The sequence below is a fragment of the Tamandua tetradactyla genome, chromosome 5 (genome assembly GCF_023851605.1).
Source record: "Tamandua tetradactyla isolate mTamTet1 chromosome 5, mTamTet1.pri, whole genome shotgun sequence".
Lineage (NCBI taxonomy): Eukaryota > Metazoa > Chordata > Mammalia > Pilosa > Myrmecophagidae > Tamandua > Tamandua tetradactyla.
In genome coordinates this window covers 109,083,780-109,106,142 of record NC_135331.1, presented here as the reverse complement: position 1 = coordinate 109,106,142, position 22,363 = coordinate 109,083,780, and the positions used below count along the sequence as shown (strand labels likewise).

The window sequence follows — 22,363 nt, the reverse complement described above, 5'->3', positions numbered from 1 at the left end:
GCTTTGTTCCCCACCCCCCTTGTCCACCTACCGCTCCCCCCCATAAATCCCTTTACTTTGCCTTTCTCAGTATCATTTTTCCATTTCTATCTTTCTCCTCACCCCCTCCTCCCTTTCTTTATTATTAGGATTATGTTTTTCCCTCATTATGGCAAATGTTTCTTAACGTGGCAGAGAGTTGCCCTTCCTGGCGACAGATGTGATAACGAACTTTCTCCCCTTTCCCTTCTTAACTTCCCCCCGAAAGCCAGATTATAATTAAACGTAACGGTCCAATATAGATAAGAGACAGGGGAAGCTGCCACCGCCGCCGCCGCCACACACACGCGCGCTCAAAAAAAAAAAAAAAAAAAAAAAAAAAGTAATAATACCTCGGCATCGTGGACTAGTCCCGGAAAGGTAGTTGACATGTTGGGTTGCTCCGAAAGCTTACGATGCAATTTCCCCCTCCAAAAAAAGAATCGGAAAAAAAAAAAATCCAAACTTCTTGTATTTTCCAATTTTTTTCAAGGAAAAAAATGTTCTATAGATAGAGATCTAAATTGTAATGGCTTTGCCTGAATCAGATAGCTCCTTGCCTCGTACCCACTTAAAAACCTGTAGGAACAAAATTTTCCCTCTGCACAAAAGCAGCTCCCTGGAACAGATTTTGTACTTGCTGAGTATTTCTTTGGCTGATGTCGTAGGTCCCTTGGTAATATAGAAGTTTTGAAAATTAAGCATCAGCACTGAGAACTGGGAGGACAATAGGCAGAAGAGATTTATCCCAGGAGACAAGGAATAAATATTGTATCTTCGCCTAATAAGGAACTGGAGGTTCTTTCAACATTTTTATCCATTTTTTCCAACCTTTACCATGTTTTTCTATACCGACTGAGGTGGGGACTCATCTCTGCAGAGAGAATTTGCACACATTTTCTGGTGATGATAGAGATCTAGCTCTGATATGTGTATATTAGAGAAAGAAATATACATTAATTAAAGCTTCCTTTTACATGGGTAAGTGTTCATTCCTATTGGTTCCACTCCTTGGATGCTGAAAGCTATTTTTTCCAACAAGCACCCAAATCAATTTCACCCAGATTGGGGTGTCTGCTTTCACCCAAGTGGAAACAATGCTGCTCTTTCCATATTTACATCGAATTTGAGTTCTTTTTCCCTTTTGGAAAAGCAACAACGGGCGGTTTACACTTCTCCGCAGCTTTAAAAAGAAACAAAACCGTGATGGATACTCCCAAGTTTCCATCATAAAGGTATAGTGCAGCTGGCAGTATATATAAATACATACACATATATATATATATTTTTAAAAAATACAAGAAAATAAAGATGTATGACTAGATTCTACATTTAGGTAAAACGTTGTCTTCCACTCCCTGACCCAACCCATTTCCCCCCTCTTTTGTGTTTTCCCCCTTTCCTTTCAAAAACAGTACTGGATGGAGAGGGGTGTTTGTGTAGACCATTTAGCAGTAACACCAGGTATTTGAAGACTATTACCCCCCAAATAACCCTTAGGTGCTTGGATGTTGCATTTTACAAAGAGAGGGCATGCCCATCTCTGTCTCTTCGTTAGATTTCTTGACTTTCAAACAGTTTTTGAGCTTTACTTCGTTGGAAATTCGGCTTCCCCCACCAAGCCGTCTAGCGCCTGAGGGGGTGGCGGTAGCTTCCTGTCCGCAGTACTGAGGCAGTGTAAGGTCGGCTTTCCAACCTTGTCTATCTTGTAAGAATTGGCTAGCCCCACAGACTCATCTCAGAGATGGAAGGGGTAATTCAGTCTTAATTGCCATTTCATTTGGTTAGCTTTTAAGTGTTTAAGCTGAGAAGGTGTCTTAATAATAAGCCCCAGGCAAACAGGCATGTGGCTTTTTTTTTCTTCTTCTTCTTTAGGTTGGGGTTTGGGAGGGTTTAATAGGATCTGCTCCAGCAGGCTAACTGGTGCTGTCACTCAGCGCTCTTTGCTTTAAACAAATGGACAAAGGCACACGACCAGAATTGAAATGCATTGTCTGAAATGGAGATGCATGATGCTCCAGCCCTATGTAGGGGCCAGCAACCAATACTTACTCCCCTTTTCAAGGTGCGCTATCCCCCTCTCCTCACCCCACTTCTTGAAATTCCATATTTTGGTCCAATGAAGTCAGGAGACTGAGAGCCCCATGAAGATGAAAAGGAAGAATTTCCAACCTGATCTTTAAATAGAAGGGGTACTGTTGGCTGGATCCCAAAATGTCTACAATGGAGTCTTTGTTTGCCACGCCTGAGCAGTGTCTCTACAACTTTCCAGGGAAGAAATAAATAAATCCGAGGGAGCTGGGGCTGTCATGACACCTTACCCTAGGAACATTGCCTCCATCTAATTTCAAACCACCTTCTAGAAGAGTGCGTAGGGCCAGCAAGTTATCTTGGGAATGGTCAGATGCCCTACTTCTAGTGGGTGATATTGGGTCTCTGGTTAGTCTGAGCCCAGTTGGAAAAGATGACCTCTCCTCAGAAACATTACCCTCCCACCCTCCCAAGCCTCCCTCCCCCGCCGTCATAATATCAGACACATCTTCTCTGAAGATGAATAGACCTTCTCTCAGAGGCTTAGGTCCAAGCAGCAGGTGCAAAAGCCTCTTTCCCTGGGAACAGCCAGGAGGCTCAGAGCGGCTGCTTGCTTGCTTTGCTTGCTGTCTCAGGGCGTTTGACACATGTGTGTGGCCCGTCTAGAAGAAGGGCCACTTTCAGTTCCCTTACTGGGAAGATGTAGCCTTGTGACACTTTCAATAATGAACTCTGGCCTCTAGTTGAGTCCAACCATCCTATGGAATGACTTCCAGTTGCCTCTCCCATCTAGATACTTCAAGACATCTCTCAAGAAATGGGAACCAAACCTCCTCATTCCATCCCCTATTCTTACCCCCCTTTCCCTGGTGAATTTTAGGTACCTAGACAAAGGGCATCTAGGGCTTCATTTACAGTGCATCTTGAACACCCATTGAGTTAGAGGAAACTAAAGATAACCGAAAATGAGAAAAACTTGTCTTCGTATTTTAGGGAGACAAAGCCCGAAGATAAAGTGCATCTTTCTTAGCTGAGGGAATCTGACTCAAGAGGTGCAATTCCTTTGGAAAACCCAGTTCTCACCCCCATGTACCAGCTTCCCAAACCAGCATCTGAACTGTAGGGAAACTCCATTTGCCCAACTGCTCCTTCCTGCCTCATCCCAACTTATATTAAAAAAAAAAAAAAGAAAAGAAAGGAAAAAAGCTGCCTCTCCCTGAAATAAAAGTTGAGGAAATCATCCATGCCATATGTACATACCGGTCAGCGCTCCCTTCCATCTGCTGTCGGGTTGTTCAATGCGCCCCTTTTCTAAAGAAACACATCAAGGCAGGTGTGTGGGGTGTTTGGTGTCTGTGTGTGTGTGTGTGAGTGTGTGAGATGTGCACGTGCGAGGGATTTGTTTTTGTCGGAAATCACCCCAACCCCCTCCGCCTCACCATCCAATTAATAGTCTTGAGCAATTAATAAGTACCATCCTGCTTGACTCAAGGGCTGGGCTTTTCAGCAAAGTTAATTCTTCTTTCTCCCTTTTGCCCCCTTTCCCGAGAGCGATTGGCCACACATTATCCAGGGGGAAAGCATAATTAAATTAACTGGCCAAAGCACTTTAGAGACAGGGTGACAATAGCTTGGGGCATCCTCCCCCAACTCCCACCCTGGGAACTGGTGGTGTGCATACCAGTTTGAGCCCGAGGCCAAGCAGACGCCTGCTCATCAAGATAGCAACGCCAAAAGCGCAAGAGAAACACTGCCAGCCCCATACCCTAGAGGGTGGGTGTGTCTCTCCTATCACTGAGCGCATCTCCTGATGGGTCCACATCCCACAGTCTAGAAGGGACTGTTTTACAGCATTCGCTTTAGGAATCTGAAGGATAATCTTTATATATATCATTATCCTTTGAGTTAGGATCTTGTGCTGGAAGGGAGTTTTTTGGGTTACAGGTCTCTTCCTGACCTTCTAGGCCAGTCTCATCCAAATTACCTCAACTTTCATCCCATCTCAAACGTCCTCTGAAAGCATGCCCCATCCTCTGCATGTGTGAGACTGGTAGACGATTAAATGAATGCGTGATCCCCCTAGCTTTATTAAACATGTATTTCTTCTGTTCTTCCGGGTAATTGGGGTTTCCTTCCTGTCTCCAAATTGATTTCATTTGTTTTCTTTTGCTTGAATAGGCTTCTCCCACAAAATCCTCTTATATATGTTAAGTGAAGTGGAATAGCTAATTATTGTAATTATTTGAACAAATTCTACCCAAAATATTATCTTGGACACATGAGTCAACCAGAATATGCTCTTACCTTAATTTTTCCCATCTACTCTTCCTGCCTACATTCCATTCTTCTTTCTTTCATTTTTTTGAGGAAAGTAGAAAAAGGATTGAATCCATTAAACTATCCCTGAACGGAGCATGTGTTACATTGTTTGAGTGAAATTTAGTGTGTTCTGCTTCTTTTTGGGGGGGAGGGGAAGAGGGGAGTTTCCTCCATAACCCAGACATGAGTTTGAACAATAGAAGACAATTTCCATGGCCACAAAGACCTGGGCTCTGGAAGAGACCTTATTCCGGAGGACAATGACTGCTGAAAATCCAGTATAGTAGAGAGAGAAATCTTCCTTCCACAAGGCAAAACAAAATATGTAGATGTGAATATTCCCACCTCCTCTTACTGCTTCCAGCCTCTTCCCTTTTCTCTGGATGCATATAAAGAGAAGATAAATGAAGTGCCTTTAAAGAATCAGAACAAGCCAATGGCTTCTCCTGTGCCCTCCTCAGCCGTTTTTGGACCACATGTCCTGAGGCCTACATTTTCTTTCAGTATCCTTCCATCACTTTGTGAACACCTTGTCTTCCAAGCGCTTCCACCTTAGGGTAGGCTTCCAAGAGTCGCTCAGCCTGGTCTCCAAGAGCCAACTCCAGAGGAAGCTTTCAGGGCTCTCCCAATTTCAAAGTCACTTATAAGGTCTTTTGGCCCAAGGACGCATTGTGGTGATTCTATTAACCACTCCCAGTTACTGATGCGGTGGGGGTGGGGCGGACAATTCTTCCCGTGGTGGGAAGGCAAACTTCGGGCTCACGGCGCACTATTCCAAGCCCTGGTCCATTAGTCTTTTCTCATCAGGCAAGGATAGGCTTCAAACACCGGGGCTAATTTGAGCTGGAATCAGGAATCTAAAACTTGACCCGATTTCATGGACCAAGATAATTTGGAGAGAAAGGGCATGGCATGTGCTCATTCAAGCGCCGGCGAACGAGATCCGATCCCTCGCCAAGAATGAATTGCTTGACTCTCTTATTAACCTGAACTGATGCTGACTGTGGGTCCCCTTCAAAAGGTCTCCCCCATTCTCTTTCGAGTAGAATTTTATAACACCCCCCTGACCCCCATTCCACCTTCAACAGCAATAGGGCCACCTTGCGTAAAGCGTTACCTAATTGCAAACGAGAAAAGACAGACTTTTTTTTTTTTTCCCTAAAAAGAGCTTTGAGATATTTAAGGGAAATTAACATTTCTGACAGACTCTCTAGTCATTACAGTTTAAGGATTACCATTGATTTTTAAAATTCCTTTTTCTTTCTCTCTCTCTTTTTTTAACCTCCTCCTGCTCGACCCTTCCCCGCCTTCTCGGCTGCCTGCCCAAAGTCTAAATCAGATCTGTATTCTGCCTTAGACTTGCAGCCGACAGGCAACACGGATTCCATAATCGTACAGAGAAAATGTATTTGCAAGCAATTAAAACGCCTTAGGAACGTATTAGTCGAAAATTAAATGGAAGAACTCTCTCGACTGAAGTCTTCTCTTTGATAACAGTGAAACTTGGAGCTGAAGCCCTCATTTAAGACAGCAGACTCCTGCCATTCTGCCACAGCTACTAAGTTGGGCCTAGGCAGGGCGCCGCCTGGCCCAAGCTCTCCGCGCAGTCAGGGGCGCAGACCTACCTCGCCAGCCCGGGCCGGTCGCAGGGAGCTCCACACCCGGCAGCAGAGCGGGAGACCTCGGGGTGGGGGTTGGGAAGACCGCGCCGCCTTGGGGCTGCACTCTTCGGCTGGAAGCCAGCTCACCGGCTACAGCTTTTGTTCTCCCAAAGGAAATTTGCCCCCCTTTCAGCCAAGAAATGCTTGAGTTGGGAAAGAGGCTGTCCACTCTCCTCTTACAGTTGTTTGTTTGACCTGATGCTCCAGGGAATTTTGAAAGTCCGTCCGCTCTCCATATAACTTTGGGTTGTATATAGACCCTTATTTTACCAAGTGCTTTTACAAGTATTGACTCATTTGGTGACTGGAATACTCACCTTCTCCACAACTAAGGTAGGCACGGTGTGTATAATATCGTCCTCATTTTAACAGAGGAAAGAACAACAACAAAATAATGTGAGTAGCTAACGTTTATTGAGCACTTACTATATGAGTCCGGCCCCATTGCAAGGCCCTTTAACAACCCTGTGAGGTAAGCCTGCCTGCAGCACTGTGAGGTTGCTTAGAGCTCACACCTCACCACCTTAGCAGGTAGGGAGGTTTTGCTCAGAGGTGTGAGTTATTGCCAAGGTCACGTGGGGCTTTGAACTCAGTGATTTTGTCTCCCAAAACCATTTTTTTCCTATTACATCTTTGAATCTCTGCTGCATCTAAACTCCTCAATGTATTTTTACTCTCTCCCTATGGTCCTCCTTCTCCATTCCTTTACAGACCAATAAAAGAAACCCCCCACACCGGGGCATAGTCCAGGTTTCTTTTGCAGCAAGTGGTGTGTCATCTGGAGATATTTGAATGGAAGTCACCTGGATTCACGCGGCTTCTAATCCAGCCTCCGGGATCTTGCCCTCCTCTTTCCCTGTCGCGTGGGACTACCAGGACCTGTTCCCTCTCTTGGCCGGTCGCCTCCCGGCTCTGTCCCCAGGAGTTTGTGGCTGGGCTCCGGCTCTACAAGCATCTGAGGCTGAGGCGCTTACTGGGAGCCAGGCCGCAGAGCGAGGTCCGGCCACCGGCCAGTCTCCCGCACGCGCTGGCGATTCCCTAGGTAACTGCGGCTTTGTGGATGCGGCGCTGGCCTTGACGATGCCCTGGAAACCGAGTTTTGCCAATAGAGCCGCAAGAGACACGAGAGTTCTGGAGTTACAGGGCTTTAGTTCTAATGCAGATTCTCTTTTTGAGTGGTCACTTTAGGCGAGTTACTTAACCTTTGCTTAGCATCAGTCTTTCACTTGTAAAATGAGGATAATACAAACACTAATTTCATCCCACTATTGTCAGGTTTAAGTGAATATGTATCTCTTCCTGAATCGTTGGAGGCATTTATGTTCTTAGTAATTAATTATAATGATCATTGTCAATAAGTTATATGCATTATTAATACATATTATTTGTGAGAAGGAGACTTGGTAAGGAGGCAACTGAAGGGAAATACTAATAGTTGGACATCTTTGGTTCCCTAGGGTCAGTTTCACAACCTTTGGACACAGCACCAAAGAAAACCCAGCTGAAGGAGATGTCAGGGGACTTCAGATTCTACCCTCTGCTGGAACACAGAAGCACTCAGAGGTAAAAGGTCACATGGTCACGCCAAACAGGGCCTGGGCTAGAACTCAGATGCTAGCACCCACACAGTTCAAAGTCAGATTACAGGGAATGGACAGCTCAGTACCACTCCCTTCTCCCTGTCTCTTCATTCCCTTCTTTTTCTTTGAGGGTTAATCGACATGTTAAATGGTTTAGTTAACATTTTGTCTTTTAAGTTTTAAAAAAATGATATATTCTCTTTTCTTCTTTCTTCTCTCTTCCCCCTTTCTCCCTTCCCCCTTCCTTACGTCCATCCACGTTTGCCCTCAGCTTGTCCTTCGTTTACATTCCCAGTTAATGTACTCCAGGGTTCCACTGTGCTTTTCGGCAATTCTGCTCTTACTCAGTTATGCCTTCCTAATCTCCAAACTATTTCTGTTTCCACTCTGCCTCAATATCCTGAGAATCTTCTCAGCGGCAAGGGGAGGGGGTACTTCTCCATTTGCAATACTTCAAGTTCTGGTCACCCTAGTACACATAGTGTGTCCTATCTTCTAACTAACCCCCATGGATATGTCTGGATGTTGGCCCCCAAACCCATGGCTTCTTTCCCTCCTAGTAGCCTTGGGGAGTTCTGAAGCAACAAGGCCTCCAGTTACTTTTTTTTTTTCTTTTTCCTAAAAGCTTTGCCTGCCTCTTCTGTCAATTACCCCGGCAGCCTCTCAGAGGCCTGCTTATTTTCCATTGACCTTTTCTTCCTTGTGTACTGGAACAATGCCTTATTATTTTATTTATCTTAATCTCTGGTGCAATCGCCCTTTTATTCTTCAAGTTGGCTGTGCTAGTGTTTGCCTTTACACTTTCTTGACTTCATTATGTAATCTTGCCGAATCTCCACGCTCTGTGCGTGCTGTTTAGACCTCACATCTGTCTTTTACTTACCCTTGAATAGTTTTGTTTTGAAACTTTTTGGTCCATATTTACCTTATTCCTTTGTTATCTATGACTCTTTCTGCTGCTCAGAATGCCCATGGATAATGCTAAGAAATTCATATCAGTTCTACTTTAATACACAGCTTACCTAACAGGATATACCGCTTAAAAAATGTTTCCCTACTTTGGCTTTGCCATTTTTGATAGCCTGTGATATGCCCCTTCTTCCCAAGTCAGTTCTGGTTGCAGGCATCATATGAGCACTAGATTCTTGCTAGGATCAATTATTTTGCTTTTATTTCCTTTTGAGCAAGTGGAGGATGGTGAAGGATACACTGATTGGTCTGTGACTTTAGACAGTAACTTACCCCTCTGTTCTCACAGCCAGGTTTATTAACTAGGGATAAAACAGATGAAAAAAACTTAATTTATGAAAAGCATGTAATTTATAACTTGTTTTAAAATTCTTAGGAATTATTTCTTTCTGCAATTCGCCTTCCTTCTGGTAGACCAAGCCTTCTCATTGGGTTACTATTGACTATAACAGAGATGAAGAGTATTGCCTCTGTTGCATATCCTAGATTTTCCAATACTTTTTTCTAGTCTGTTCTCTTCATCATGGACTTTCTCTTGATTTTCATGCCAGATGACAGTGTTCCAAAATTCTGGAATCAGAAGGGGATACCTCTTGCTCAGGACTTTCTCCATTTTGGTGTCATGAAAAGCCTCCTTTCTTAAGCTTCCCTGTCTCTCAGTGTGTGGGGAGGGGCTGGTGGCAATCCCAGAAACAGATCTATCCTGACTACTGCCCTTTGTTAATCCTCTCTTGATAAATTTCTCCTACCATTCTTTCTCTCTCTTTGTCTATTTAAACAGAGAGTTTTTTGGAGGAAAAAATTATTTTAATCTAGAAGACAACCCACTGTAGTGATTTTTGGAGTCTCTTCTTCTTAGGGGCATCTTGACAATCTGGCTGAGCATAGATCATGTCACAGGTCACTTAAAATTTAGTGAAGTGGTTTGCTAACTTCAGATGTACAAATCTCACTTTTCCAGCCTTCCCTTTTGGAGCAATATGAGACCAAATCTAGCACTGAGACTTTCCTCTGGTATCAGAAGCTAGAAACATGTGTAGACTGTGATGTATTAAATATGTACTCTATATTAGAAATATCTTTAATAAATGCAGACATTCTTATAAATAATACAGAGTAAGCTTCTTTGTATGATTGAACACTATCTACTTTTCATATATTTATATGCCAGCATTTAAAGAGAACAAGTTTCTTTCCTTAGTTAAATACATTGAACCAGCATATGTCTTTTAGGAGAGTTTCAATCTGAATGCTAAGATTTAGATGGTGAAAAAACTAAGCATATGTAGGTGCTCTTTCTTGGTACATCCAATTTTGACTTAGAAGGGGAAGCTCTTCCATTAATTATCTGGATTCTGGCTGTGGAGAGGAGGGAGTAATGTAGAATGTTGGAGAGTTGTTATTTAATGTGCTTTTCATTGACAAGGTCAAGTGTGTCAGCTATATTTGACAGCAAATTCTACATCCTTGAGAGGTGGAAATCGTCTATCTTTACAATATAGTTTTTTGCTATCATAATACAGATTTAAGGTGGCCAAAATCATTCAAGATTTAAGGCGGACTGGGATTTCATATTGTTTACTCTAAGAATTTTTTTCTTCCTTTTCACTGTCAGCAAAGGATAGATAATTTGAAAGTCTTTGTTTTTCCAGAGAACATGAGTCCACTCCTACTTCCATAGATAAATAAAGCTATTGGCCTACTATCCAAGAAGTATAGAAAATCATCTTGTCCCTTCCCAAGATGGTGTATCTAACGTCGAGACAGAGGCTGTGCTATGACTTTCATGAGGTGGGGAAGAATGTCAACAGAGTCCTTGGAGTTATGGTTTTTATGATACCATAAAGTCTACTCTTAAGAACTAGTTCATTGACTAGACATTAGGAAATATTAAAGGGTAAGGAGATGTTTTAACCTCTTCATTTAACTGATCATGCCATTCCATCCTGATGTAGCAAATTGGGCCATCTTAATATCTATTCACAGAACTCTTCACCATGAGGTCAGTGCATTGTGTTACAGGAAAAGAAGATAATGAAAAGAGAGCGCAAACATCATCAGTAAAACCAGAGCTCCATCATCAGTAGTGATTCCACTAAGGAATTTCTCCAACCACTATGAATCTCTAGGAATAGACACAATTTCAGATTTTCTATAACTGTACTACCCTATACAGTAAGTACTTGCCACAAGTGACATTGAGCACTTTTGTAAAAACACAGCAAAACAACAATAAACCAGCCCCTGACATTCAGGAGTTGGTCTGGTACTATATCAGTCAGGCCTTGGTGTTGCTACAAACTGAGCTGGTACTCATAGCTAGGTTTTAATACTCTCCTGTTGAATGCAAACCATCTCCCAGAACATCAACATCAGACAATGTCACTCAGTGACCATAATGGATCTAGACAAAAACAAGATGATGCTGTAATCATGACCAAACAGACACAAAACATGGACATTGTCCAAGCCACAAAGTACCAAATATGCCCCTGATATGAATGTCTTAGTTCCTAGGGCTGCTATTGTAAATTATCACAAACTGGGCCACTTCAAACAATAGGAACAGTTCTGGGGGCTAGAATTTCAAAATAAGTGTGTCACCAGGGCCATGCTTTCTCCTATGGCTCTAGGAAAGAATCTTTCCTTGCCCCTTCTGGTGGTTTGCAGGCAATCCTTGGTATTCTTTGTTTGTAGCTCCAGCACTTCAATCTCTGCCTCTGTCACCACATGGTCACCTTCTCTCCTATGCCTGCCTGTCTTTGTGTCCAAATTTCCTTCTTCTTGTAAGGACACCAGTCACAGTTGGTCAAGGCCCAGCCTAACCCAGTTTGATTTCATCTTAAATAATTACATTTTCAAAAACCCTTCCAAATAAGGTCATATTCATGGGATTGGGAATTAGGACTTGAATATAACTTTTAGAGGATGCAACTCAAAACATAACAATGAGTGATTGCTGTTTCTTTGTCAATAACAACCTTAGTCTCTGTCTAGTCTTCTCTCCCTAGAAATATGTTTGTTAAGATACGTAATCATAGAATTCTCCCTGCTTTCTGATATCACTCAATCTAGTGTGAAAATCCACTTCTTTGGATCATCCCTGGAACAACCTAGCAAAGATGAAATCCTAAAACATGTCCTTTCTAACACCCTGTTATTGAGCTGTTCAGTGTTTCCCCATGATTGTATTCTCCCTTATTGCAACAAGTTATAAAACCAACTCATTCAACTGTAGCTGTATTTTGGTAGTATTTCATTGGAAGACATTGAAAACTTGAAGCTAGTGCAAACTGAGATGCGTTGTTAAGTGTAAAAATCATACTTGATTTTCCAATACTTAGTATGGAAAAAGCAAGTAAAACATGTCATAATTTTATATTGATTATAGTGATGATATTTAGAATATATTGGGATAAATAAGATATATCTTTAGCGTTAAACTTACCTGTTTAATTTTCATTTTTAAAATGTGGCCACTGTAAAATTTAAAATTATATATATTGCTTTCATTATTTTTCTATTGAAGATGATTGATTTGCAGTATCTTGGAAAGGTCAATTATTGACAATTCTGACGATGTACAACTTACTATTTTTTTTCTTTTAAAGAAGTTTGTTAAATTAGCAGCAGCTGTACTGTGATAACAAATAACTCCTAATTATCTGTAGCTTAACTAAACAAAAGTTTATTTCCGTTAAACACACAATCCATTGTGGATTTGGACACCTCACCAGACAACTCTCCATCTTTTTGGTGGCTCAGAGATCTAGTGAGGCTTTTATCCTAAATTATCATAAGGCAGGGCTTGGTGGAGTGAGGCAGGGGGGTGCCAGTGCTGGAGGGTCTTACACAGGTACTTATAGAGAAATTCATTGGCCAAATCTAATTTTGTGGCCTTCCTTAACTATTGGAAGGTGGGAGAGTGTAATCTTCTCTTATGTCCAAAGGAAAGGAAGAACTGAAAATTGGGAAAAATAATAATAGCTACCATAAGGAGAAAAATGCAGATAGAAACATATTCTAGTCCTCTAGTTTAACAAAATGTGTGACACTTTTTATATATGCCTAAGGTATTTTGTTAGAAGACCTGGGATCAGGGGACATCAGTATTGTTGCTGAAGCTACAATAAAGAATATGCTTACATTTTCTAGTTAACATTTCCATGATAGCATTCTCAGGTTTCCAGCCACTTAGATGCAGTGCATAGGTACCAGACTCATGATTCTTTACATCTTTTTCTCATACCACCATGAATTTTAAAACAAAACTCTAAATCTTGGAGAGCTGTATGTAATTGGATTAAGAAGAAAAGAAACATTTCAAAATCATTGATTTTTTAAGTTGGTTGATAAGGCATTATATCTGTATCTATATCTATATATCTAGGTCTATATCTCCATCTCCATCTCCAAATCTATTTCTCTATATACACATGCACTTACATTATGCACACATTTATGCAAAATAGACACACATACATGCATGTAATACTTTATTCAATGAGGTTTTGTTACATTAAAAGCTAAGTGTGGTCCTAGAGATTTCATTAGTGTAGAACCCACCCATTTGCAGGAAGGATTCCTAAAATGCAAGCAAACTTGCCTTTCTCATCTTCAAAGGTCTCCTTCTAGCATTAGAAAAGTTGTTTGTAGTAAGCCCTTGGGAAGGAGGAGGGTCTGACAAGCTTTCTCCTCCCCTTTTGTGGCTGAACTGAGAAGGCTTCTAGTATTACTAATTCTACCAATATAGATCAGTAGGTTAATTTCTGGAGGAGCTAAGCCCATGGCTGTGTGGGGTAGAAGAAAGAAGGGAGCACTTGATCTCACTCTCTCACCCCCTCCTTCTTTCCTTCCCTCTCTCCAGGGTTTGCAGCTGCCCTTATAAACTGCTAGCCCCCAGCGCATCAACCTAAGAGAAAGGAGCTGTCCGTTCAGTACCAGAGCCACGTGCAACCTGCTCGCCAAAACACAAAGAACTGAAATATTAATTAAAAAAAGCCAATCTGCTCAATCCTCCGCCCGCAGGCAGGCTCTAACGGAAAACTGCATATGCTTTCCCTTTCTCCTCAATAAATCTTCATGTGGGCATTAAAATACCTAAAAGGATTAGTCATTGAATGCTTGTACATTTGGCTTAATTCGCAAGAAACTGTATGTCATAGGGTTACATCAGAACTGCAGTTTAATCTAATTTGCAGTATTTGCGTAAATGCTTTATTTCTTCTGCTGATTGTTACAGAGGATAATATTAATATCCCAAGTGTCCAGAGGGAGGAGGTTAACACACCAGCACAGAAATGAGCGGGATGCTGACTGATGTGTAAAAATATCAAAATGTCTTTTAAGTTAAAAACAAAAAAAAGAATAAATTGGAGCGTGGTTTTTCCTCCTCAACCTGCATTGACTATTATTATTTATTATTTGATCCTAAGGTAATAAGATAATGCTTTTTTTGAAAATGATTTTTACACTTCACTTGGAAGTGAACATCACTACTGCCCTACATTACCTCATTCAAAAGCTGGCTATATGAAAACAGTGAAACAAGCTTTCAAACAGTTTGAATGCAGAGTAATTCCTATTTTCTTTTGCAACAAGAGCATCCAATCCAGTCATATGAGCCACAACCCCTCACATCCCCATATCCTCTAGTATTTCTCCTTCTTAAAAACTACTGGAACATTTATGATCTGTATTTATACTTCTGTACCTGGTCCTGCAATTATAGGTTCTCCTTCATATCTGTGTACATGTGTGCAGCTTATATAATTTACTGGATGGGAAGTCCACAGGAAAATAGAGATCAAAACCCAGACACTATCTAGAGAAAAATGATTTTATCCATTAAATACATATTTATTGATTTTCTACCTGTGAATAGTCTGCTGATTTTTTTTTTTTTTAAAAATAGAGCCCCTTTTCTGCTACCTGTAAGCTCAGATACAAGGTGTTTCCACAAACACACAGGCTGATAAGACCTCCTGGGCAAGAACACAAGAGGAGAGGTGACAGGGCAGGCCCAGCACCTGGGTTTCCTGGCACAGACACACGCAAAAATGAATATATTAAAATTCTAACACTCGGGGACAACATAGAAATCATGATGCAAAACTTAACATCAATAAAGGAAGGGCATTACAATCTTAAGGAACTACCCCTCATCCTTGGCCAACTGGCCAACTGGCCAACTGCCCTCAGTGTCTGGGAAATCCGCTGACTTTTACTCAGAGTGTATTTTCGGAAACTGTTGAATACATATTTTTGTCTACATCTTAAATTAATGAAATAAGCCCTCTATTTTGATTTCTTCTAGCTAACCTTCCTTTGTCAGAACTCTTATGGAATACAAGCCAATCTATTTACAAAGGGCACTGTTTTTAAAAATTCAATATTTGCATTAAACTTAGTGCAATTGGCAGAATGGCTAAACAAACTGTGGTATATACATACGATGGAATATTATGCAGCTTTAAGACAAGATAAATTTATGAAGCATGTAATAACATGGATGGACCTAGAGAACATTATGCTGAGTGAGTCCAGCCAAAAACTAAAGGACAAATACTGTATGGTTCCACTGATGTGAACGGACATTCTAGAATAAACTTGGAATATGTCATTGGTAACAGAGTCCAGCAGGAGTTAGAAACAGGGTAAGATAATGGGTAATTGGAGCTGAAAGGATACAGACTGTGCAACAGGACTAGATACAAAAACTCAAAAATGGACAGCACAATAATACCTAAGTGTTAAGTAATCATGTTAAAACACTGAATGAAGCTGCATCTGAGCTATGGGTTTTTTTTACTATTATTATTACTTTTATTTCTTTTCTCTATATTAATATTCTATATCTTTTTCTGTTGTGTTGCTAGTTTCTCTAAACTGATGCAAATGTACTAAGAAACGATGATCATGCATCTATGTGATGATGTTAAGAATTACTGATTGCATATGTAGAATGGTATGATTTCTAAATGTTGGGTTAATTTCTTTTTTTTCTGTTAATTAATAATAAAAAAAAGAATCCAATGAGGTATTTGAGCATGAAATCAAAACCTGATTGCCCAAACATTATCTATTGTTGAAAAGTAGTCTTGGGCTGGTAAAGAGTTCATGCCAATCCACGTTATTCCTTTGCCCAAGATGTATTGTGTGGCATAACTGGTTAGATTTCCTCTCCCACCTGGGCAGTTAACAAGTAATATCCATTGATACATTGTGAAGGTAGTAAACAAAGATTGTAAGTAGATATTTTGAGCATTTCTTGGAAGAGAAGATTCTCTTTGGATTCAAAATAATATCATTTACAAATGAGCCAGTATGCATGATTATTCATGTAAGAGGAGTGTGGATTAAGTCTGTTTATGATGGTAAAAAGGGTGCTGACAAAGAGATTTTTTCCCTAGTTTAGCCACCAATTTTCATAACCATGGCAAATCTCAAAAGCTCTTTTGGTTTCAGATGCTACATCTCTCACATTAATCAGATGTATCTTCAAGATTTCTTCGTACTCTGACCTTCTATGATTCTAACAAAATTTTCAACTCCTGGATTTTTCATTCCAAGTCCTTACTATGCCATTCTTATATAAGTTAAAAGTTGACTTCATTAAGTCATTTTGAGTTTGTGTCTATATAGAATAAATAACGTAGGACTTTTTGTCAAGTGAATCTGAAATCACAATCATTTCAGCTTTTACTCATTTTCTCTGACAATTTAGAGTTCATTTATTTTTTCTCCTATCAAATTCATTTATCTTATACTATTGCTGAATGAATAATTACTTGTCTAAACATAAGTGATTATTATTACTTTCTCAATAGACAGTCTGGGTCATGACTTGATTTGTTTATCATCAAAGATTTGTTTTAATTTGAAAAGACTAATTATACAAAATTAAACTGTTACCAATACACAATGATGACTCTTGTTTACCCTTCTTTAGATGTAAATTTAATACATTCAAATAAAAACAAGTAATTAACAGACACTTTCTTTATATCAGTATTCTATTAAACAGTGAGGAAAGCATTATAAAAGTATACAAAACATTTTAGGTATTCAGGGAACTTAGAATCTACCGGAGGAAAAGCAATTGCATATAAGAAAAAAAGTTAGTGAAGGATACAAAACCAATCCTAATGGGTGGCAAGAATGTGGTAACAAAATCTGTTGCCAAGAAGTGGAGGAGACTGTGGTGTAGGTCCGAGTTTTCTGGGACATGGGACATGGAGGGGACATTTCATGGGACATGGAGGGGACATTTTAAAACAACATGGGCATAGCCTAGATCTTGACATGTGGTATGAAAAAACGAAGCTATAGAATTACAGCAATTTATTCACCCTTTCAACACCAAACTTTTCTTATACAGAATAAGTTTTTCTCTTACTTTTATATTGGAACATGGCTATCACCTTGCCCTTTATTTAAAGCTCTTTTCCTCCCAGGAAGCTCTCATGCCTTCTTTGCTTTAAGGAAGGAAATGATACTCAACTTCAAAGCATTAATCTGAACTTCCCATGGGACTGCTTGGATGATGAAAGTATAAGAGAGCTACATTAGGGCAGAAATGCTAGTCATTGCAATATCAAATGAAAAGCATAAGTCAAGAGTCAAGTTTGGTGAATTTTGTTTGTATATAATAATTTTCAGGCTAGCCCCACAATTTAAAGACTATTTCAATTAAGGATAATTTTGCTTTCACTGAACAGTAAATTGAGTTTCTCTTAAAACAGTCAGCTACAAGCAGAGTTCTGCAGGCTCAAAATTTAGACTTGATCTGGAATAAAATGGGTTGAATAACTCCTCATTTAAAATAACAATTTAACTATGCAAGCCATAGTGTTGATTATAGAAACTTTTAGACTAGGGATGTTGTTTTTAAACAAATGCATCATTTCTAATGCACTGGTAATTGTGGAGAGGAAAGTTTTGGGGAAACTTATCTACCAGACTCTTTAATATCATCTGTTGTCTACAAAAATACATGCATTTACATCTAATTTGTATTTTTAACAATTATTTTGAGAAAGTTCCTGCTATGACAAACACTATTTTGCTAATATATTCTGTCTGTTACATTTGAAACATATTTGCAAACTCTGAAAACAGAATTTAGGGCAAAGAATGCTGTTATAATTAAAATATATATACCAGGCTATGCAATAGCTTTTATTTAAATAATATTTGAACTATAGTCTTAGATTTAAAAATATACGGTATGTTCAGAATTCCAGACCCAGTATATCCATACAAAAATTTATACTCTGACTCCAAAAATGTAATAACATATCATGTGGTGGTTTTAAAATGTATCCTCAAAATCTTTTACACTCATTCCCTCAAGAAGTGTGTGTATTGGGAGGTGGGGAGATGTGGTAGTGGTGGTGGGGCCGCTGTGTTCCCCAGCCTTGAATCTGTCTGAGCTTTTAATAAATAGAGTGCAGTAGAAGTGATGCTGTGTGACTTCTGAAGCTTTGAAGGTTTCCACCTTGTGGGCTGGGACACTTGCTTTTGGAGGCCATGGACTGTTTGGCGGTAAGTGGTTAGACTACACTGAGGCTTCCATTTTGCTGAGGTCCGGGTCACATGGAGAGGCCCTGTGTAGGTGCATCAACTAACCAGTCCAAACTTCATGTCCTCTTGGCCTCTCAGACCCTTCAGATGATTCCAGCCCTCAGACATTGAGTAATCCCCAGAATTGAAGTCTTCCCAGCTGAGGTCTGAAACATGGTGCCTGTTTGAAGCCAGTTTGAAGCAGTTATGATCAGGAAAAAGCCACGTTCTTTCTCTTGAATGGTCCAGTGGGGGCAGTCACGTTTCTTTTAATCCTGATTCAATATTGTGGGGTGGAAACTTTGGATCACTTCCATGGAGATGAGAAACACCTACTTAAGGGCGTCACCTTTTGATTAGATATGAGACTGCCCCTTCAAGGTGGGTCTTGATTAGCTTACTGGAGTCCTTTAAAAGAGGAAACGTTTTGGTGGAAGCTCAGATGTTGGAGAACAGAAACCACAGAGCCTACAAGAAATGTTTGAAGATGCAGAAGGAATACGTCCCCATGAAAGATGTTTGAAGCCAGAAACCAAAGGACCAGCAGATGCCAGCCACATGACTTCCCAGCTGACAGAAGTTTTCTGGACCCATCAACCTTTCTTGAGTTAAGATATCTTTCCTTGATGCCTTAGTTTGGATGTTTTCACAGCCTTAGAACTGTAAACTTGTAACTTAATAAATTTCCTTTTTTAAAGCCATTCCATTTCTGGTATATTGCATTCTGGCAGCTTTAACAAACCAAAACAGACATCAAGGAGCAGTAAGAAGCTATCACCACTATGCCCTTTCCAAATTCTTGTTCAATAGAATTCACAAGCAAAATGAAATGAGTGTTGCTTTATGTCAATACATTTGGGGTACTAATTGGAAAGCAACAGTCAAGGAATTTTATTTCTTGTAGTTACAAGATACATTTTCCACATACACAGAAAATAAACAGACCATGTCTTTCAGTGTTAAGGTATGCTTGGAAATAATGCACAGGTTAAAATAGTAAAGATTTGGTTTAACATATGCTCTCTCTAAAAATATAAATTATACATAAAAGAGAAAGTAAAGTCTTTCAGTAATTTTCATTGTAGAGATTACCATTATTAACATATTAATTTGTGTCAATTTTTACTCACGCATGCATTCTTTTTACATACTGAAGCATTCTTTTCTTTCTCTATACTATGTAATAAATGTCTTTACATGTCAATAAATAAAAGTCATTTTAGTTGCTTCAAATTCTACATCTGGCACAATTTATTTAACCAATCCCCTATTGATGGATATTAGTTTGCTTCTAATGTTTATACCTCAGTGTGATGAAGATTCCTGTAGCTACATCTTTGGACACTAGCCGATTTGTGTCCTTAGGATGGACTTGTAGACGTGTAATTGCTGTGTCAAAGGGTGTACATATATTAAGACTCCTTACCTATGTTCATGTTTACTTCTCATCTAAACTCAACTATTAGATCTCTGTTTAGATACCAAGATACTTGACAATTTTTTTTTTGTTCAACCCAAAACTTCCTGTAGTATTCCAAAACATGTTACATTGGAAGAAACAATGAGTGATTGCTAGAGTTCAGTAATATTCACCAGGCAAAAATTTAATGTCATTCAATATGGGTCTTTCTCTTCTGTTCATTCTTATTTTTGTATGTTTATTCTTATATTCTTATATTTTGTATGTCTTACTTATATAAGTTTGTGTCTCTGTGTTTCTTTTGATGCCTTCCACTAGAAATAGTAAGATCCTTATTTCATCCTCAGTTTAGATGATGATGAACAAATTAATATGGCAATCTACTTATTTAAATATATTCACAAGGTTTAAATTATTTTTTCTGCTTCGTCAAATAGCTGACCACTGTGGCACCTACCATGGTGTCCCATGGTAACTTGCCTTTATTAGAAATCAGTAGCACTAGCTTTGCTTTACTCAATCCTCACAAAAACATATTTATTAACAATTGTTGACTTGACAAATATATGTGCAAGGCACTGTGCTAACTTACTGCTTATATATTTATTCCAAAAAGTCTACGAGGTACTCAGTATTGTTTTCCATGATTTATAGACGAGGAAATAGGCTTAGGGAGGCTAAGTCAGCTACCCAAGGTAACTTCTAAAGTAAGGGCAGGAACAAGGATTCAAACTCAACTCTACCTAACTGTAGAGTTAGAGATTTTCTGTTTTGTTCCCTCAGAGTTTTGTTAAGGAACATGGTCATCTAGGAACCCTTTTTCTCACACAAAGACCCCTCAAAATAGTTTCAATTTCATAGGAACCTCTCATTACTTTGGTCATAGGTGGCAGTGATTAGGAATTTCAAATGATTACTGAGTAACAAGCGTGAATTGTATTTTTGAGAGGATTGAAAAAGCAACTTGTGATGCCTCTAGAATTGGGTGACTTTTTACTTGGACCTAGCCTTGCAAGGAAGTCATACACCGTCATAATCAAAATGAAACCAACTTGATGTAAAATGTAAGATATGCTCTGTGTAGCATTTCCTCAAAATCAGATATATATTTCATTTTGAATGTAAGGCATGGTATTTTCACAGAAAAGATCACTTAATTTTATAAGTATGAATAATGCTAAAAATGGAGTATTAGTTAGGGAAATGGTTTAGCTGGTCTAACAAAGGCAATTTTTACAATGTCTTTAAAAAGATCAGGGTTTGTTTCTCTCTTAGCTGGTAATTCTAGTCAACTGTCCAGTATTGAGTATTGGGAGTTCAATTCTTAATATCTTGTTGGTCTTCCATCCTCAGAATGCACCTGAATTTCAGCTGATGGAGAAAGAAAAGAATAAGACATGAGAATATTCCTCCTTTTAAGAGCACTATCTGAAAACTTCACCAGGATTCCTGTCTATATTCCATTGGCCAGAACATGGTCACTTGGTTACACGTAGCTTCAAGGTAGGTTGGAAAATGTAGTCTTTTCTGGAAGGCCATAGAGCCAGCTAAATTTCTATTTTCTAGGGAAGGGGAGAGTGGATGCTGGAGGGATACCTAGCAGTCTTGGCCATGGTTGATCTTTGTTTAGTGGTTGCCAGACATCCAGACTGAAAATTGGAGCAGAACAAGGATTTGTACACTAATTGAAATTAAATGAGGTGACAATTGAATTAAGCATTTAAGGATTACAAAGGGAGATGTGAAATTTAAAAAGGATGAATTCTAGGCTAAAAAAGAGAACATGGGAAAAGGCTCAGAGGAGATGGAAAACGGTGCTTTTTAGGAAACAGAGTAGTTTATTATGGCTATCTTGAAGAACATTTGTTCATTTTATAAATAGGACCTTCTGAAGACGTTTTTAGTTAAGATGTGGTCCAACTGAATTGGTGTGGGTCTTAAACAGTTTTACTGTAGTTATTTATGAGCAGAAGAAATGTGGACACAATGAATCAGAGAAGAACACAGGTATATGCTGGAAGTCAGTGGAAATCGGAAGAGCAGACAGAAGGAGAGAAAGATTGCCATGTGATGGGAAGCAGAGATGCAAGCTAAGGAATCCCATGGATTGTGACAAGTGAATACAAGAACACTGCAGATTTCAGAAAGAAAGAATGTTCTTACCATTTTTGGACTTCCAGTCTCTGAAATCATGCACTACTAAATGCTTTTTGTTTAAGCCACCACATTGTGTATATTTGTCACAGGAGCCAGGCAAACTAAAACAACACTCTTCTTCTATTTTTCTACTAAGTTTATGAAAATTAGTTCCAAACATAATAAAGATAAGAAATAAACTCGCCCCACTTTCTTGTTACTAACATATGAAAAAAGGGCAGATGTGAGACGTGGTAATAGATCAGATTTTTTTTTAATCAGTTTAGTGACACATATAAACTCAATTAAGCACTGATAACAGGGATTTTGTTCAAAATAGAGAGCACTCTTAGTGATAATTTTCCATGGCAGGAAATGCTCTCTAGTCTGTTAGATAGAAAGATGAGGAGAAGCAGGAAAACCCACTTTGATGTGATGTTCATTAAGGATCGGCACTCTTCATGTGTTATAAAATCATCATGACAACTTTTAGAGCAGGTGGATGTTGTTCCAGCCTATATATTCTCATAGTTATGAGACAGAGAACTATAGAGCTGGCCACTTTATTATCCAGCCTCCCTGGGAACTAGGTGAGGCCATAAGATTGAGTTTTTTCTGATTGGATGTGAACAGAATTGATGTGTTTAACTTTCAGGTTATTCATT

General features: G+C 39.4%; 2 protein-coding genes across 5 annotated transcripts in view; one reads left to right on the top strand and one right to left on the bottom strand.

The window, feature by feature from the left end:
- Positions 1 to 410, bottom strand: part of TFAP2D (transcription factor AP-2 delta) — a 51,858-nt gene extending 51,448 nt beyond the window's left edge. Inside the window, exon 1 of the mRNA XM_077159230.1 lies at positions 372 to 410. Within this exon, the coding sequence (XP_077015345.1) occupies positions 372 to 410 (39 nt within the window). The remainder of the gene's footprint in view (positions 1 to 371) is intronic.
- A 6,147-nt stretch (positions 411 to 6,557) lies between these two features.
- On the top strand, positions 6,558 to 13,908 carry LOC143682681 (uncharacterized). 4 transcript variants are annotated; one of them, XM_077159229.1, is made up of 3 exons: positions 6,558 to 7,071; positions 7,487 to 7,592; positions 10,565 to 10,742. In XM_077159229.1, exons 1-3 carry the CDS (start codon positions 6,822 to 6,824, stop codon positions 10,611 to 10,613), a joined length of 405 nt encoding a protein of 134 aa, XP_077015344.1. In that variant the 5' UTR covers positions 6,558 to 6,821; the 3' UTR covers positions 10,614 to 10,742. The 4 variants fall into 4 exon arrangements, 1 of the variants encoding a protein (XP_077015344.1); XR_013175226.1 differs by lacking the exons at positions 6,558 to 7,071; positions 10,565 to 10,742 and adding exons at positions 7,109 to 7,217; positions 13,446 to 13,904; XR_013175227.1 differs by lacking the exons at positions 6,558 to 7,071; positions 10,565 to 10,742 and adding exons at positions 7,212 to 7,304; positions 13,446 to 13,908.
- Positions 13,909 to 22,363: the final 8,455 nt, after the last annotated feature.

Excerpts from the sequence above, each read along its gene's own strand:
- LOC143682681 (XM_077159229.1), top strand. The coding sequence starts at position 6,822 with ATGGAAGTCACCTGGATTCACGCGGCTTCTAATCCAGCCTCCGGGATC. Across the intron at positions 7,072-7,486 it reads ACGCGCTGGCGATTCCCTAG|GGTCAGTTTCACAACCTTTG; the intron begins GTAACTGCGGCT and ends TTGGTTCCCTAG. Across the intron at positions 7,593-10,564 it reads GAACACAGAAGCACTCAGAG|AACTCTTCACCATGAGGTCA; the intron begins GTAAAAGGTCAC and ends ATCTATTCACAG.